Source organism: Pezoporus flaviventris, unplaced genomic scaffold (genome assembly GCF_033815535.1).
Source record: "Pezoporus flaviventris isolate CSIRO_AGI_PZ_B2104156 unplaced genomic scaffold, CSIRO_AGI_Pfla_v1 ptg000036l, whole genome shotgun sequence".
Lineage (NCBI taxonomy): Eukaryota > Metazoa > Chordata > Aves > Psittaciformes > Psittacidae > Pezoporus > Pezoporus flaviventris.
Window position 1 is genome coordinate 45620270 of NW_026892584.1, and position 17820 is coordinate 45638089.

Genomic DNA, 17820 nt, shown 5'->3' on the forward strand with positions numbered 1-17820 from the left:
ACCAACTAGAACTGCATCAAGATGGAGTTCACAACAAAACCAAAGAAATCCAGTGATCCTACTTACACAGTGACTTCAGCTTTACCCATACACGTATGCCATAAAGCAGTGATGCTCAGCTGCACAGACACCCTTTGCTGGGAAGGTAAAGGAGGGACTAAGAAGACCTTGCTGTGTCCAGGTAAGGTCAATCTGGGTGGGCCTGTCAATCTGGTAGCTGTTTCCCAGCAAGCATCCTGCAGAGACACTAGCTGCCTCAACCCAGGGCTACATAGATCCAGACTCAATTTGGTGTTGGATAAAACATTTGCCAAATACAGAAGTTAAAACAACAAGAGCTGGGGCAAGCAGAGACAGTCTTCGTGCAGCTGAGAAGACACAAGGAAACCAAGACAAAGATATCAACCCCAAATATTGTGTCAGCAGCTGGACCCAGTACAGCACAAAACATGATTAATTTTCTCAAGTAAAGCTCAGCTACGAAAAAAAAAAAAAAAACAAACACTTAGAACCAAAGCAGGAGAGCAAACTGACACATGCTGTCCTCTGCTGGAAGTGGCTCTAGAGGAGCTTGAAAGCAGAAGATCATCAAGACCACTACCCCTTTGATCTTCACTGGAATACAAGATAAAGGCATCATTTTAAAGCTGCACAGCCTTGTCTAAAAGCTTCTGAACTCCAGCTGAAGCTGCTCTTCCATGCAGCCAGCATCACTGTCACCAAAGGAGCTCTCCTGACGCTGCCCTCTCCTACACCACCACTACCAGGAAACCATCCGGACTCTCCCACACATCTTCACTCATGGAAGCAGAAGTGCTTGTGTGGCTGTAGAGAACATGACCAAATGAAAACTAACGCTTTTTTCTAAGAAAACTGCATAAATCCTTTGTTGCAATCCAGTTCACTTGCAACACTTATGTCAACTTCAATAAAGTTTTCAGGGTGCATCTTTTGTGTGTAATTCATGTGTAGTTTAAAAATATAAGCAGCTACTGCAGTAGGAGTCTTCTACTGCACGTATCTAGAAACAAGAGTAGATCCTTTAAAACTTCCACACCAACTAAGAAAAATGTCCAGATGTGAAAGTGAGAGTTCAAACTATTTGTGACTTACATCAGCTACAGTCTGTGGTGGGAATTATCTAAGTGTTCATTTTGGGGGAAAGAGAAATGAAAGTTATGACTCTCATTGAAAAAAAAAAAAAACCCAAAACAAAAACCGAATGAGTAAACAGCACCATCAGCACAGGTTTACAGGGGGATTTTCCAAACATGTAAACCAGCATCAAACCTTCAGACAAAGCATAACTCATCAGGAGAATTCACATGCCAGAAAAACGAACAAACAAAAACCTTCTTTTTTCTTCCTCCTTAATTACCCAAACACTGTATTAGATACAAACAAGAAGTTTTTACGTTGATGAGAAAAATATTTTTCTCTACGTTTCCCATTTCATAGCCCGAACCCCACACGCCTTCGGGACAGGAGCCGAGTAGTATGTGTTGCCCTCCTCCCTGGCATTTCACTCGAGATGCAGCCGAAAACAACGCTTTAGACCCACCCACATCGCGATCCGGCCCCCGGCCCGAAGACCAGCCGCTGGCCACGGCGCTCCCCCATGGAGAAGCAACCAGGGGCCCGGGCCGCCGCACAATCGCCCCGTTGGGCTGGGGTCACCCCCACCCCCAGACCGGCCCGGGGAGCGGCCGTTCCCCCAGGCCCCGCCGCCCGGCACCACCGCCGTGCCCAGGCCGGGAAGCCTTTCCCCTCTTCCCTCACCACGGCCGTTTCTCTCCGGTCCCCCCAGGACTGGACGGCGGCCCCACTCACAGCGTGTGTCCGCAGACGTTCACCATCAGCTTCAAGGAGGGGTTGCGGTACTTGGTGGTCTTACACCGCGGGCAGCCCAGGTCATCCATATCCATGGCCATGGCTGCAGCCACCTCCCTCTGCCTCCCCCCCGGCTCCCCTCCCGCTGCCTCCATCCGGGCCTTCCGCCTTCCGCCTTGCCGTGCCTCTGCCAAAGGGGCCCGCCGGCACAGCCCGCCGCCCCGCTCGTTCCGCCTGCCGTGGTGCTCGGCCCGCCCCGCCCCGCTCCGCACCCCTCCCGGCCACGACCACCGCCAGGCAGAGCCAGCCGGCGGCCCGGGGTGGCTGGGCCAAGCAGGTACGAGCTGCACCGGGCAGCACCTGCCTGGCGTTGGGGAGGAGGAGCAGTCTGTTCTGTCCCGAGAGCTCCGGCTGTAACCGGGGGGGGGGGCCCTCCCCCATAATGAATAATCAACAGGAGGCCGAGGTGCCGTCCGTCACCCCGGGTAACCACTGCCTTGCCCCTGCGAGTTTGGACTCTCCACACACGAGGCTGGGCGGCTCAGGTGAGGGGACCTATGGCCACCGCCCGCCTCCCTTCGCCCGCGGGGCGTCCCTGCAGCGGGACTCCGCTCTCCAGGTGGAGGTGGGGAGGGGGCAGAGGAGCGGAGCGGGGCCGTTTGATTGACGGTTGCCCTGGAGACGCGAGAACCCCCCGCCCCCCCGGCGCGGCGCAGCCAATGGGCGGGCGCGGCCGGGCCAGCAGGCTGCGGTGCCATATAGTATTGCAGCGGGGCTGGGAGTCACGTTGGGGGGAGCTGCGGAGAGGAGCCTGTTTATACTACTTTGCTATAGCAGCTATCTTTAATGGTTACTGCGTGGCCGGGAGGAAACCTGATCGGCTAGAGCCGGCCGAGAGCAGGAGGAGGAGTGGACTTTACAGAGAGATAGGAAGGGGGGAGAAGGGGACGGGGGAAAGAAAAAAAAAAAGAGAAAGAAAAAAAACCAAACCGAAGTATGTCTTCTGCCTCCCCCACGGACGAGATCACGAGCGCGGTGGAGATCAAGCAGGAAAATGTGATGGAAATCCTCTCTGAAGCCAGCAAGGTGTCCCCCGACGGGGCCGCGGCTGGAGCCCTCAACTCGGCACCGCCGCCGCCGCCCCCTCCCGCCGCGGCCCCGTTCCCTATGGAGCACACGGGCTCAGCCGCCGCCACGGAGGAGGGAACCGCAGACCAGGTACTGCTCCATACGGAACTCCTGGCCAGGAATCACCACGCTGCCTCCTCTCCCTCTTCTTCTTCTTCTTCTTCCTCCTCCTCGCAGACCCCCCTGGCTTTCTCCCCGGACCACGTCGCCTGCGTCTGTGAAGCACTGCAGCAAGGTGGGAACCTGGACCGCCTGGCCAGGTTCTTATGGTCTTTGCCCCCGAGCGATCTGCTACGTGGCAACGAGAGCCTAATGAAAGCCCGGGCGCTGGTGGCTTTCCACCAGGGCATCTACGCCGAGCTCTACAGCATCCTGGAGAGCCACAACTTCGACTCCTCCAACCACCCGCTCCTTCAGGAGCTCTGGTACAAGGCTCGCTACACCGAGGCGGAGCGAGCCCGGGGCAGACCCCTGGGGGCGGTGGACAAGTACAGGCTGCGGAGGAAATACCCTCTGCCTAGGACGATTTGGGACGGCGAGGAGACCGTCTACTGCTTCAAGGAGAAGTCCCGCAACGCGCTGAAGGAGCTCTATAAGCAGAACCGGTACCCCTCGCCGGCCGAGAAGCGCAACCTGGCCAAGATCACTGGGCTGTCCCTCACCCAGGTCAGCAACTGGTTCAAGAACCGCAGGCAGCGGGACCGCAACCCTTCCGAGACCCAGTCCAAAAGGTGAGGGCAAACTTTCCTCCCCGCCCCCTCTCCCGCCTGCCTTCCCTCTCCCGGCTCTTTCTTCCCTTGCAAACATGGCGCTTACCTTCAGTGCGCCTCGTCCTCCCCTCCTTCCTCCTCCCCGCTCCCTCGCTCCCACACACCCACCCGGCCCGGGCACGCAGGCACGCGAGCCGCGCCGAGACAGCGCGGGGAAACTTCCCGGCCCCGCCGCCCCCTTCACAGCCCCGCTGCTCATTCCTTCCCCCCGGCCCGGGAGCCCGCGGACACCGGCGGCGCGGTCTGGCTCCGGGGAAGGGACGGAAGGGGGGAGTGTTTGTGTCCCCCCACTCCTTGTTTTTATTTAATTGTCGCGCCTGACAGAGTTAATCATTGACGCGGGCGCAGGACGCGCGGGGGTGTGGGGTCCCGCCGCTCGCTCTGTTTTGAAACCTGACTCGGGAGCGGGCCGGGCTCGGGTTTCAGCGGGGGAGCGGGGCCGGGCGCGCCGGGCCTCAGCGGCGGCTCTGCCGAGCTCGGCTCGCCGCAGGCCTGTCTCTCCAGCCCCGCAGCCGTTCGCTCCTCGTGGGGCGGGAGAGCCTCCCCTACCCGGCCCCGCTCCGCCCGCGCCCAGGGATCCGCGCTCCCCCTCGTGTGTCCCTCCCCGCTGCCGGAGGGGCCGCGGCGGGGGCTCGGCGCCGGGAGGCAGGCAGGTGGAGGTGACCTCCCCGCTCCCGCCCCCCTCCTTCCTCCCGGGGTAGGGACGGGAAGGGAGGGGGGGAGGAAGGGAGAAGAGGGGAAAGGAGGGGGAAAAGCGGCGCAGGGCCCCAAGGCATTTCTCAACCAAGGGCGCGATTGTGCCGCCGCGGCCCCCTCTCCGCGGGACACTTCAAAGGCCGAGCGCCGAGGGGGAGGGAGCGACCGAAAAATGCAGTGGAGGGAGGACCAGTCAGAAAACATCAACCCGGCGCAGCTCCGGGCGGAGGGGCTTGGCGGGGCCGGGGCGGCCCGCGGGGAACGGCGTAAAGGCCGCCCACCAGCCCCCTGCTCAGCTCGAGGCGGCCGGGCTGGGGTGGCGGGGTCTGGGGGTCGGGCGGCGCTTCCCGGCCTGCTTTCTCTCACCTCCCGGGGATTTACCAAATGGCTGCGGCCCTTCTCACACGTGTGGGCACGCGGGGCCGGTGGAGGGAGGCCCGAGGCAGCCCCCTTCGGTTGCCCGGATCGGATGGGGGCAGGGAAGGAGGGAGAGATTTAGGGTTAGAGTTAACCCAGGCTGTAAAGTTTCTCTTAAGCGAAAGTTTGGTTTGCCCTTTTCTAAGAAACCTTCCCCTTGACTTGAAACTCATTTAAAAGTGCCTTGCAAAGGCAAAACAAAAAAAAACCTCTTTGGGAAAACTCTCACAAACTATATCAAAGCAAGGAGCCCTCCTTGCTGCAGAGCTTGCTGGCACGCCGTGGTAATACAATGTCATCTCTCCATCTTTTCCCATAGTGAGTCAGATGGCAACCCTAGCACAGAAGATGAATCCAGTAAGGGGCAGGAGGATTTATCTCCCCATCCACTCTCCAGCTCATCTGATGGCGTTACCAGCCTCAGCCTTCCTGGCCACATGGAGCCCGTCTACATGCAGCAGCTTGGAAACACTAAAATAGCCTTGAGCTCATCTGGTGTCTTGTTGAATGGAAACCTCGTGCCTGCCAGTACCTCTCCCGTCTTTCTCAATGGTAGCTCTTTTCTTCAGGGACCCAATGGTGTCATTCTCAATGGACTCAGCGTGGGAGCTTCACAGACTGTTACCTTAAATTCGCCAAAAAACACATCAAGTGTCGTGAGCAACGGGGTATCCATTACTGATATACTGTCATCTTCATCAGAGGATGTTAAGGACTTCAAACTCCTTCAAGCTTCAGTCCCCAATGCCACAGCAGCCACCTTCAGCCCCAGCAACATCCCAGTCTCATTCCCAGGATTGATACCAAGCTCAGAGGTGAAAAGGGAAAGCGTACAAACTGCTGCTTCAGAAGATGGAGGCTCTGTTGTTACTTTTACTGCTCCTGTCCAAATAAACCAGTATGGCATTGTCCAGATCCCCAATTCAGGAACAAATGGCCAGCTGCTGAACGGAAGCATTGGTTTTTCTTCTCTGCAGCTGCCTCCTGTTTCTGTGGCAGCTTCACAAGGTAAAAGTTTTGTCTCTTACAGTAAAAGGTATGAGAACAAGTTGGAATCAGGCACACTTAGCATTTTAGAAGCTGTGGTACACTTCCTCCAAGGTACTAGGATTGAATCTCAACCATGGCTACACACAGTACATCAAAAGATACCTTTTGGCTTCCTTTATAGTGGGTTATGCTCAGAGCAGACTGTGACATGAGGCTGAGCTCCTCTTGGAAGAGCAGAGAAGGAGGTCTGGTAATTTACACCCCTTTCATCTCGTGCCGTTCTCAGAAGTCTGTGATACCGGTCTTCACAAATATCTGTAAATTTTACACATTTCAGTAATTCAAAATATTTCCCATTTGCCACTGATTTCTTTTAATGAGAAGGCTCACAAGAATGAAAATTGCAGCAGCTGGAAATTGTTACCATCATTGTTCTTCTGGTAGTTGTTTTGGCTTTTTGGTTTGTTTTGTTGTTTTGTTTTTGTTGTGTTTTTTTTTGTTTTTTTCTTTTAACCAAAGCATTTCATAAAAGCAAATTTTCAATGACTGTAGACACAATATGACCAAACAGTTATGTTGGTACATTTTCTGTCCTCTAATTAAGAAAGATTAAACTGCAGGGAAACAATAGAAATAAGCAATAGCTCGTAGATACGAAATGTGAGGGTATTTGGATAGAACTGCATTCAGTCCAAGGGAAATAAGTCATCGCAGGTTCATGTGCCAAGTGTGCAGGCTCCTCCCCAAGTTTGCTTTAGAGTTTGTCTTAACATATCATAGACTGAAACTTGCAGCCAGCCAGGAAGAATCCCAGGGAGCACAAGCCTTGTTCTCGGATCCTTGTTTTGAAGCAGGTTATAAAGCACAACCAAACAGCTTCATTACTCAATATCTTTGGTTATGAAAATGATTAAACTTCTATGAATCTCTCTACTTTCAGGAGCTGTGAGTACTATAATGAAAATGAAACTGTGCTCACATTAGCTTATTTGAATTAAATGTGTATAGAGAGCCAGTGATTCTTGCTGTGATATGGGAAGGAACACTAAAGGTATACAAACACATTTTAAATGGATGCACAATTATTAGATCCTACAATGTGACACACATGGTCACTGGAAGTTACTGGTACATAGTTAACCAAGATGGAAAAAAGAAGACATTTAGTCTGAGAACCCATTTAATCCACATGCTCCAAGGCATAAACTGACAGCCAGCAAAGGTGAGAAAGTAAGTTCTGCCCCTTAAATACTGGGGAACTATTGTGTTTGAAAGTCATAAGATTCATAGTAAGAGCCTCTCTGAATATTTTCCCCACTGTTGAAAATAACCAATACCCACTGGAGAATGATCCACCATGAATCTAGTCTAGTGCAGAGAAAAGTCAAGACCCATATTTGCTGCTTTGATTTCTTTTTGGTTTTCTTAATATGAGATGGACGGATAGCTGGCTGTTTAGTCCAACTGCAGCGTGCTGCAGGGTATTTTAAGTGTACAATAAATGGTATCACCAGGTAACTTCAAATTGCCTCACTTCTGCTCTGTTTTACACAAGTCATATCTTCCAAAATGTCATCATTGATTACCATAAATTAATAAGGAGCTAAAATATTTCCCAGGGAAGAAATTTATCTTCAGTACTGTTCTAAAAACTTCAGGTGTCTTCAACTGTAGCTTCTTAAAATTATGATTAAACTGCTTTTGTGAGGGGAAGATGTTTGAACTGCGACCCAGTGCCAAGAGCCAGCGTATCTTATTTTTTGGAATTATTATAATGGCAACTTAGGTGGCATGTCCAGTAAAACCAACTCCGGGTCATCTCTGGCCACCTCTTCTTGCTTTGGCTAGCTAGAGCATCACACAGGCAGTGCTGTGGCTTTCAAAAAGGGTAGGTAGTTGCTCTGTGATTTTTACACAGTGTGATGGATGTGATAGGGTTAGGCTTTTAGAAATAAGTGATAAAGTGAGATGAAAGGCAATACCTCCGAGTGCTTGATGGACTGCCTCGTTAGCTGGATAGAAGTCACTGGGTTTTGTTGTTTTCCCTACAGGTTGGCTCAGGTAGGTTCTGCCCAGCAATAGTGGATTTCACATGATGTGCCTCAAGTTCCCACACAAGCTGTAGTCTGTCACTGAGCTATCTTTAATAGCCTTTCATGCTTCTATTTTTAGATAGAAATTGAGTGGTGGCAACTAGTGAAGGCCAAAGCACGTTCATTTTAGTCACATGGCTGAGGACTGTTTGCCCCTTAATGACAGCCTGAAAGATAGCTAATATACCAGAACCCTTTCTCTTTTTTTTTTTTTAATTTCTTTCTAAAATCAGTTTCTATTAACAGTTTTTATTTATTTGTACCAGATTTTCTCTCACCTTTTACAAACAACACGATTCTGTGCTGCATGGTATAATAGCGTATGTATGTCCTGCAAGCATAAAAAAAGACCAGAATGTCTTAACAAAATGTCTTCACAACTGTCTGCAAACTATAATCTGTGTTTTCCTTTCTTTTGCTTCCCTTCTTCTAGGTAATGTTTCAGTAAGTCCCAGCACATCTGATGGGGGAACTTTTACGACTGAATCTTCAACAGTGCAGCAAGGAAAAGTTTTCTTCAGTCCCCTCACTCCAAGCGCAGTCGTTTATACAGTTCCCAATTCAGGCCAGGCAGTAGGCTCTGTCAAGCAAGAAGGACTGGAAAGAAGCCTTGTGTTTTCTCAGTTGATGCCAGTCAGTCAGAGCACGCAACTAAATGTAAACATGTCTTCTGAAAATATATCCAGCGGGGGACTCCAGTCCCTGGCCTCCTCATTAGTGAATGTAACACCTTCACATAATTTTTCCCTCACACCACCTACTCTTTTAAATGCTGCAGAACTGAACTCTGGTATCTCGGAGAGCCAGTCCATGTCATCACCCGTGACCAGTACCTCTACAGTGATATCTATCAGCAACACTAACTATGCAACCCTTCAGAACTGTTCCCTCATTACCAGTCAAGATTTGTTGTCCATTTCTACAGCACAGCCCACGATTGGAGAAATAGTTTCTACAAGTGGAGACCGTGTCAGCCACCCCTCTGCACAGGTACATCAAGATTTTGTCAGAGAGCACAGGTTAGTTCTGCAAGCCGTACCTGATGTCAAAGAGAATTTCTTACCTAATGCTGAGAGTAAGTCAACTGGCAATTTAATGATGCTGGATTCAAAATCCAAATATGTTATGAGTAACATCGTTGACACAGTTTGTGAAGAACTGGAAACGGACAAAAAAGAACTTGCCAAACTGCAAACAGTTCAGATGGATGAAGATATGCAAGACTTGTAACATTTTTCCCCCTGCTTTCTATCTTTAATGGATAAGTCTCCTGTTGAGGCCCTAACGAACACCAGGTGGGGTTCTTTTTTGTTGTTTTTTTTTTGTTGTTTGGTGGTTGGGTTTTTTTCATTTAAAGAAAACAGGAACACTTAAGTGATCTGCATCAATGTACAGAGGAATCTCCAGTGATGGAATTAGGTTGCTGCACTTGGTTTGCATGCAGTGTTCTCTTTTAAGCAGATTAATGGAGAAAGAAAATGCCAGAGAAAGTACTGAATGAATGGGTACAGGTTTGACTACAAGATACTACCCTGATAATTTAACTAAACTCTCCATAGTACAACATACTCTCAACAGTAAGTATACACTCCTGACATTAGATAGAAAACACAAATCTCGCTCCAAAAAGGTAGAAATAATGCAGTCATTTTTGCTGTTTACTTCTAGTTCATGGGCATTGAGAAATTTCTAAGGAACTCTAAGACGATACCTTACCGGCTTTTATGTTGTTTGAGGTTAAGAAGTGAAACAAAATCATCAATAGTATTGTTACTGGTGTGTTTGCTTTTTCCTAGCAGACTTGCGTTCAAACCAAAAATCTTGCATCAAACATTTACAGGTTTGTAAGTGCTACAGCTAGTGTTTCATCAGTGCACCAGAAAAAACAGCATTTGAAACTCTAATTATGCAACTCAGAAGCCTTCTTTCCAGTATGAATGTAAATATTGTTTCAGTTCTTATAAAGGAGACTTTTTTTAAAATTAGTACAATGGATTTTATTTATGGTTTATGTTCCCTTTCAATTTAGACACAATGCATTGAAAAGGTAAATGTTTTCTGGCTGTTTAATTTATTTTTATTGTTTGAGCAGGAAGTAAGCATAGTTATTTCTGACAAGGTTTTACTTTTTGTAGTTTTTCAAGCAATAGACTGTAAAAGTAAAATGTTAATTACACTGACACTAGAAAATGAACTCCCAGTCTCACAAACCCAGGAGGCCCCTTTCTCTGTTCCCTCTGTCTTTGTGTTCAGGGGTTTTTTGTTTGTTTTGTTAGTCATTTGCAAATTAGTTGAACCTTTTTGTGTATTTTTTACAGAATTCCATGTGCCTTTCTTCCTAGTGGCCTTATCTTTGTTACTAAAGCACAGTGGCAGGAGGAATAAAAATGCTGACTTGCAAATATCCGTCCTCAGGGCCAAATCATGATGCCTTACTTCTGCAAGTAGACCCGCTGACTTCAGTGCCCCTGCTTGCATGAGTAAGAAGAGTTTTAAGTCTTTCAGTCATCGTGGGTGACATTTGCTAGCAGTGCAGAGAGCCAAAGATAGGTCCTTCTGCACCACGTCAACAGGGCAGGAGGAGTCCAGAGAGGCACCGTGGGCAGAGCCATCCTGCCAAGGGAGAGGTCTTGGCTCCAGCCTCAGGCAGCTGAGCAGGAAACATTGGATGGGTAGGCCAGGGAGGGGAACCCCATGTCTACATGGACCCATTGGCCAAAAAAGCCCATGTGGGAGGGCTTCAGCTGCTCTTCAGGCAAGCAGGCCTCCATCCAGGAGTGCACTCAAGTGAGCATTCATGTAATCTTCCAGAAGAAGCAGTGTGGGGGCTGATGGTGGGAACTGCAGCTGCTCAAAGGGCTCGTGGGAGCAGCCGTGGTCTCAGCTTGGCTGGTGATGGGTCTCCTCTCCTTTCACATCTTTGTGCTTCGCTGGGGACACAGAAGCAGGCAGGCTGTGGGCAGGTCGAACAGATCTTACCTTTCCTCCAGAGGAGTTCTTGTAGCATGGAAAAGCAATCCTTAAGCTTTAAAATAATAATAAGAATGCAGATGTATGAAAATGACATGCTGTTAATCTTTGTGGGTTTGTTTTATTATTTTTTATTCTAATGTGAATATATACGGTAACTAAAGCATGTATTCATCTTTGTCAGGGGCCTGAAGTTTTTGGAAGGCAATGGAAAATGTTTTCATAAGCTTCTGTGGGTTCTGAATCAGGCTCAGGACAAAAAAAAGATCACTGTAAAGGACAAAAAAAAAAACTGCAAGGAAAAAGAATAGGTAGCACATCCCAGTCTGTTTCTGTCTTGGTTGTTAACTGGTTCTGTGGAAAGCCTTTGAGGAATGTTTTTTTTCTGTGCACCATGAGCATGGCATAGGTATCCTCACTATTGTTTTGCACTATATTGAATGCAGCGTGCAAGGTGTTCTGTGGAACCTTGAGTCTGAGCTCTGTTGGTAAGCACTGGAGTCCATGCTGCAAGCCAGAACCAAGGGCTGCAGGGAAAAGTACAGGGGAGGGGAAGAGCAAGTGTTCAAGGGGTGCACTGTGCAGCTGTACTGAGTCACTGATGCTCTGCAAACAGAAACAGCCCTTTAGCAGTTGGCTGTCCCCACCTGCTCCCAAGCAAAAAGAGTGTTTAAGGCAAGTGCTTTAAAGTGGAGATTATCACAAGCAGAACGTGGAGCTGTATTTTCCCCTGGCACTACTTCCCTTGACATTCAGGGGATCTCCACGGGAGCAGGGACCCAGATAGGCCAGAGTTCTCCTCTCTGCTCTGCTTGTTTATCTGTTTGCTGGGTTCCAGCATGAGCAATCTGCTTCCCACCTCTTCTGCACACATAAAACTAAGGTGATGATGATGACAATAACAGTAGCTGCTTTGCGTGAATTTGTACAACTGTTTGGAAAATTGGAAGGACCATGTATCATTGTCATGTTAATGGAGAGCATATGCATGGCTCTGAAGGGCTTGTTTCTGGCTTAATGTTTGGTCTGTGAAGCTCAGACTATATTTGGAGGCAAGCTAGAGAGTATTTCAGAGCAATCAGTTGTTAATGTGATCTGGTCACATAACTGAAACGACTGTGGTGTTCTGCCAGTACCTGTTACTTTTATTATTTTTTTTTCCTCCTTTGCATTTGTTGTGTTACTGAGTCTCTGAATTCCATGGCTTTGCAGTACAGTTGACTTGAAAACTGTGTATGTTGTTACAGTGATGCACATTTTGGAGTGTTTGGTACTTCTAATAGGAGACTTCCCACTCTTCAGTGGGAGTGGAGGATGTACATAAAAGCTGTGGTTTGGGGCAGAGTAAGATTATTCTATTCTAGTCTTCCAGATACCAAGTAACTTATTATTAAGTTTTACTTTTTCTTTCTCCCAGTGAAAATAAGTGTCATTCCCTCCAGATTAAGGTAGTTATAACCTCATGTTTTCTGCAGGTACATATGCACACTATAAAGACTCATTGCACGGTACAGTGTTTTTAAAATAGATATTTAAATAGTAGTTTTACTCCTACTGTAAAATAAGGGTCAGTTTTTATTATGTGGCCCTCAAGCAAGCAGGCTAACTGCTCCAAATAGACAGTACACAAAGCCTCTAAAAGCATCTGGGGCTGGATCTTTGGCTGCTGTAAATAAGGCATTGCTCCACTGATCCCCAAACTGAGGATTTTACGTGGTGTTTAGGGGGTATGGATGCTCATCACCCACACACATAAATGGCAGTGAGTGTCCAAGCTCCTCAGACAGTCCTTATTAACACATTCTGTCATTTAAATGGAAGGTATGTCTATCTGGCATATGTGTTCCTTCTCTTCCCTTAACTCCCTCCCTCTCTGTTACAAACGAGAATAAAGAATCATTTCAGCTTTATATATGTTTGCAATTTGTAAGTCCACTGGAAATCTTACAGGAAACATTGCCAATTTCTACTACTTCCCTGGTCCCAGATTCAGCTTTGAAAAAAATGCTGAAAGTTTAAGCAAATGCTACAAAACATGGTGTTAGAAAACCCTTTGCTCTTTACTACTAATTAAAGCTGCCTCTGTTTCACCCAGAGTTTTGCAGGGAGACAGAAATAAATTAGGCGCTCTTTCTGGACTATTTGCAGCGTTATTCCTGTGGTCTTACCTAAAAGGACATTTCAGCCACATAAATCACAGACAGCTATTGGCTAAGTGCTCAGCTCGCTAAACTAGCACAGTTCCTTTGACTTTAATGTTCTTTCACACCAGCTGAAAATATGGTCCGTTCATTTCACTGGGGTTGGATCAGGGATGGATTTGACCCAGTATATGGTGGCAGTATGAACCAGTGCACAGAGCTGACACTCAGTTATAACTGAATGATCGTGGTCTATGAAAGCAATATACCTCTTTCATTTACTGCTTTACCCTACCTGTGGATTCAGGAAGATGCATTCAGAAAGCTACTTCACCCAAAAATAAGGCTGGAACCATCTTTATTGTTATTACTGTCAGTCCCAGATTAATAACAATAATGGACAAATTCTTCAAATCCTGCAAATTCACCTCAATAACTGTTTTAAGTTAAATAAAGCAGGGCAGAATTTGGCCAGTGTGCACAGGAACCAGTGCCTGTGCATCTTAGCAAGGGCAGATGAACAATCAGCAAGGTGCATCCCTCCATTTTCATATGAAATATGTGTGCAGGACTTCAGGGCATGAGTGCTTGTGAGCGAGAAGCACCTCATAAAGAATAGTAATTTTATAACTCTAGAAGCAAAGGTAATGGCATTTTGCAAGCAAGGAGACCTAAGTCTTCCTGTATCTCCTAGCAGTTATTGTCTTGAAGGATATTTTATACCTTACTTGTATGTTTCATATAGTTTAAAAGTAGCTTCTTAAATTTCTGAACTCAAGGAAGGGTGAATCTTCTGACTTTCAGGATTCACATTCAGAGGATGTTTGTTCTTCTGCTGCATGTACTGTTTGTCCAGAACTAACCAGTTATTTTTGTGATATGGGTTTATTGTGCCTTACAACAAATATAAAATTTAAGCGGAATGTACGCATTAGAGGAGGGAATAATCAGAAGACTTTACTGCTTTTAGGTGATGCCACCCCAGAGTGTGTCATCAAACATATCTGTGCTTAATTACCCAACCAAAGAGATCTAAAGTATGTATGTTTGTTGTACTGTAATAGGGGTTTGTGCCTGGACAATTAAGTGTTTTATTTGTATTCTGAGATGATGTGAACTTATTTTTCTAAACACTATACTGAATAAACTTTATATTTATACACACCTTGTGTAAATATTTCTGTTTGCCTACAATGTGGGGGTTTTGAATTGGGTATTAGAAAATCAGTCTGAGGTAGAGGTGGTTTTTAACAACTCATCGTGAATGTGAAGGCCACTAGAAATATCTGCTCACCAGGAAGTTGGTCAAAAGCCTACTTAAGCTGGAATGAGATTTTCTGTTGAGTGGGTTTTGGCAAAGCCTAACTTTGCTTCTAAAATACTAAATTAAAAAACAAGAATCTTATATTTTGTATCAAACCTAGCTGTTAAATCTGTGTCCTAAACCAAATTTATACCATAATTAGATAGATACTATTGAAATATGTTTCCACCTACTAGTTAGGACGAGTCAATATTTACTCATGGCTTCCATGGCATTGGGATACTTTCTATATCAGGGTTCTTCTGGGGTAGATAAATTCCTATCTCCTGGATTTGTGTTGTTTGAAAAATTTCTTTAAAACATTGCATTTGGTATCAGACTTGGTTTTGACAGCCTTTTGAAAACAGCCTGAAGTTTTATGTTCCCTCAATATTAAAGGATTTAAACACATTACTACATTACTTCAGATCTGTGCTCCAAGTACTAGGATTGCCTAGTTACTGTTTTGGTGCCAAAGTGAGTAACAACAAGTTCAAGCACATGAACCTGTACATATGTACTGTACATTTACAGTAGAGATACTTAACAGCCTGCACATGCCACCCTTTCACCCCTTAAATTGTATTTAGGTTATAAGCAAGATCAGGTCTCTGAGATCAATTTTTTAAAATAGTCAGATCCAGTTGTATATGCCAGTTATATTTTTAATCACATTACCTTTCCATACCATTATTCACCATTCCTCCATCTTTCCCAGTTAACGCAGCCGCGTTCCAGTGCCTCCATGCAGCACTGCTGACAGCAGTCTGGGTGGCAAAGTGCAGGAAGCAGCCCCCAGCCCTGGGAACATCGCTCACCTCTTGCCTGGGGTTGACCCAGCTCGCACTCTGCAGCTGCCAAGGTAAATCCAGTTAAGCGGGAGCAGCCCTAAGGTAGAGAGAGACAGTTGCCTCGTTGCCCAACTCCTTTTCCTTCCCAGAAGCAGCACTCATGACTCAGTCCTGTTCATAGCGCTTCCCTTTGCAACGCTTTGGTTCTGCCCCAGCAGTAGGACTGATATTTTCTTGCCCTGCAGATACCAAATTCCCAGTCAACCTCTGAATGGCAGCTCTGTCCTGGCTTTGCTTGCAGCAGGGGCTGAAGATCTAAAGCCATCCTTCAATCTGTCTATAAGCAGCTGCTTCTCTCATTTCTGCCCCATGATGCAGCCAGGGGGAGAACTGCCCCTGCTGGGTCAGCTCCAGCTGGAAGAGATCCCCTCCAGGATGGGGGTTCCTGTGCAGCCCTGTGTGCTCCACCAGACAAAGTGCAGGGGTTTGAGGGCAACCGAGAAGTGGAAAGTCTCAGTGTATGCAAATGTCAAAATTCTCCCTGAGCAGCCACCCATGCGGTATGCAGGATGAATCATGTCCTAACGGAGCACATTCCTGCTACTTTGGAGAGCTTTGCAGATGTGTTCCAGGTCACACTGGGCGAGAAAACCACACACAGCCACGGTTACTTCTTCTCTGACGGCTTGTGTGCAGATGGCGAAAAAGGGAACAGCACCTTTGGAAGAGTGGTCAGCCAGCTCGCCACCCCGCTGCCTTCCACACAGGGTCTGGGGATGCTGGAGAGAGGACCAGGGGCTGCCACAGCAGTAGCTGGGATAAAGCTGGTAGTAGAGAGGCTCCGTGAGACTGATCTAGCAGGGAGATGAGCTGGGAAGGGAGACAGTGTTGGAAGACTGAAGTTTTTATTGTCTGTTTCTGGCTGGATTTTCCCAGTGCCAGATCAGAAGGGAATTTTTCAGTTCCAAGAGGCAGAGGTTGAGTCAGTAAAACAAGATCTTAACAGAAATACTCACAGCTTGGAAAGCAGAGGTCTCCTTGCAGGGCTACATCCCCTGTTGTGGTGATCTCTGGCTGCAGAAATCTTTCGGCTGGAGTCTTAGGCCATTATATCTCAGTTATGGATACAGATCACATTTTTAATGTAAAAGTACATTTTAGAAGGAAAATGATTCCCAGAAATAGGAGTTCATCTGCCAAACAATGTGTGCATAACTGACTTTGCACTTAGAAGTGCCAGAAAGCTCAGGAATGAGACCAACAATAAAAAGCCAACACACGTGTGAAAAATCTACTACATTAAAGCCAGATTCAATAAAAATAGCACCTAGTTTATATGCTACAGAAGCTGGCACACGCCTGCAAATGCTGAAGGAAAAAGATAAAATGTTCAGAAGTTGCAAGCAGTCCAGAGGAACTGAGCAGCTCTTGAGCAGAGCTGATAGTTACTCAATAACTCATGTACAATATTCTCTTGTGTAAGTACTTTAATTCTTCATCCTGCTACTTCTCGGGCAGAAAGACCCAATTTGGAATACGTCGGGCTAATCAATAAGCTTTGTTGTTGCAGCCAAAGTGCTTTGCAATAGATCTTTTATTACCCAAAAGGACTCCAGAATGTTACACCGCACCATTTTCTTTTCTACTCTGCAAGCTGACAGCCAATTATTTCAGTGTTAGTGGTATCCCTTATACTGCTTGCAGCTGTAAAATGCAGGCCATCCCCTGAGGAGCTTACAGTACACAGAAATAAAAGTAACCCGAGCTGGGAGGGGAGAAGAGCGCAGGGAGAAGAGGTGGTTTGCCCGGAAGGGGGGTGCTGGCAGTGGTGGCAGAGGCAGAGGACAAAGCCAGGTCTCTGACTCCCCCTGTTGCTTTGCCCACTCGCTCACTCCGCCTCACCTGGAGCCAAATCCGGCTCGGATGCAATGCCCTCTGGCAGCAGCAGGAGGACTTGTTGCTTATGCCAAAGCCGAGTTTGCTTCTTTCAGTTATTTACTAGGTCTACAGCCACCTGATGCGGACCAATAGCCACTTAAGCGTCTAGCTAACCCCTGTCAATAACTAGACTGGCCCTGGACCAGGAACACTGAGCCAGCAAACACTCAGGCTTCAAAGAAACCATTCCTGCCTGAATCACCCCATGAGGGTGATGCCCACATGGACCCTGAAGGCCTCTAAAGCCACACACTTCCAGATCAAGGCAATTCAAGAAAGGTTCAATCCACCTTCCACAAAGTACAAGGAGCTGACAGAGATACATTCACAGGAAGTGAGGATGGGTTAGTCCAGAGCCTGAGCTGTGCGTATACTCTTGGCATGTCCTAACCCAGTGGTGTCTTAAAATAACAAATCAAGAACAAATGACAAACTAAGAGCCTACCCATGTCCTAGGAAGATGCTGGGGATTTTGCTATATACTGCTGCCTAAGCAAACGAGGGCATGTAGATTTATCAGAAGGCAGTTCTGAAAGGCACCACTTTCTATTACCAGCCCAAGCACATCTGCGATGCCACACAAATATATAGGCTGTGTTAAAAAACATTGTCTGGCGTGCTGTATGCATGCAGGTGGAAGCAAGCACTGACCAGATTAAGGTTGAAAAAAAAAGAAATTCTTTCTTTCGAGGCTCACTGTAGAGCTGCAGAAGAGACAACCTCTGCTTCCTCTTGCAGGCAACATATAGAATT

General features: G+C 47.2%; 2 protein-coding genes across 4 annotated transcripts in view; one reads left to right on the forward strand and one right to left on the reverse strand.

The window, feature by feature from the left end:
* Window positions 1-1987, reverse strand: part of MNAT1 (MNAT1 component of CDK activating kinase) — a 125252-nt gene extending 123265 nt beyond the window's left edge. The window contains exon 1 of one of the 3 annotated variants that reach the window (XM_061464228.1): window positions 1831-1987. In XM_061464228.1, the coding sequence (XP_061320212.1) occupies window positions 1831-1985 (155 nt within the window). In that variant the 5' untranslated portion in view covers window positions 1986-1987. The remainder of the gene's footprint in view (window positions 1-1830) is intronic. The other 2 variants (XM_061464227.1, XM_061464229.1) reach the window with 2 other exon arrangements.
* Window positions 1988-2525: 538 nt separating this feature from the next.
* On the forward strand, window positions 2526-14199 carry SIX4 (SIX homeobox 4). The gene is made up of 3 exons (XM_061464219.1): window positions 2526-3689; window positions 5161-5849; window positions 8358-14199. The coding sequence occupies exons 1-3, from the start codon at window positions 2827-2829 to the stop codon at window positions 9152-9154; spliced, it is 2349 nt and encodes a 782-aa protein (XP_061320203.1). The 5' UTR covers window positions 2526-2826; the 3' UTR covers window positions 9155-14199.
* Window positions 14200-17820: the final 3621 nt, after the last annotated feature.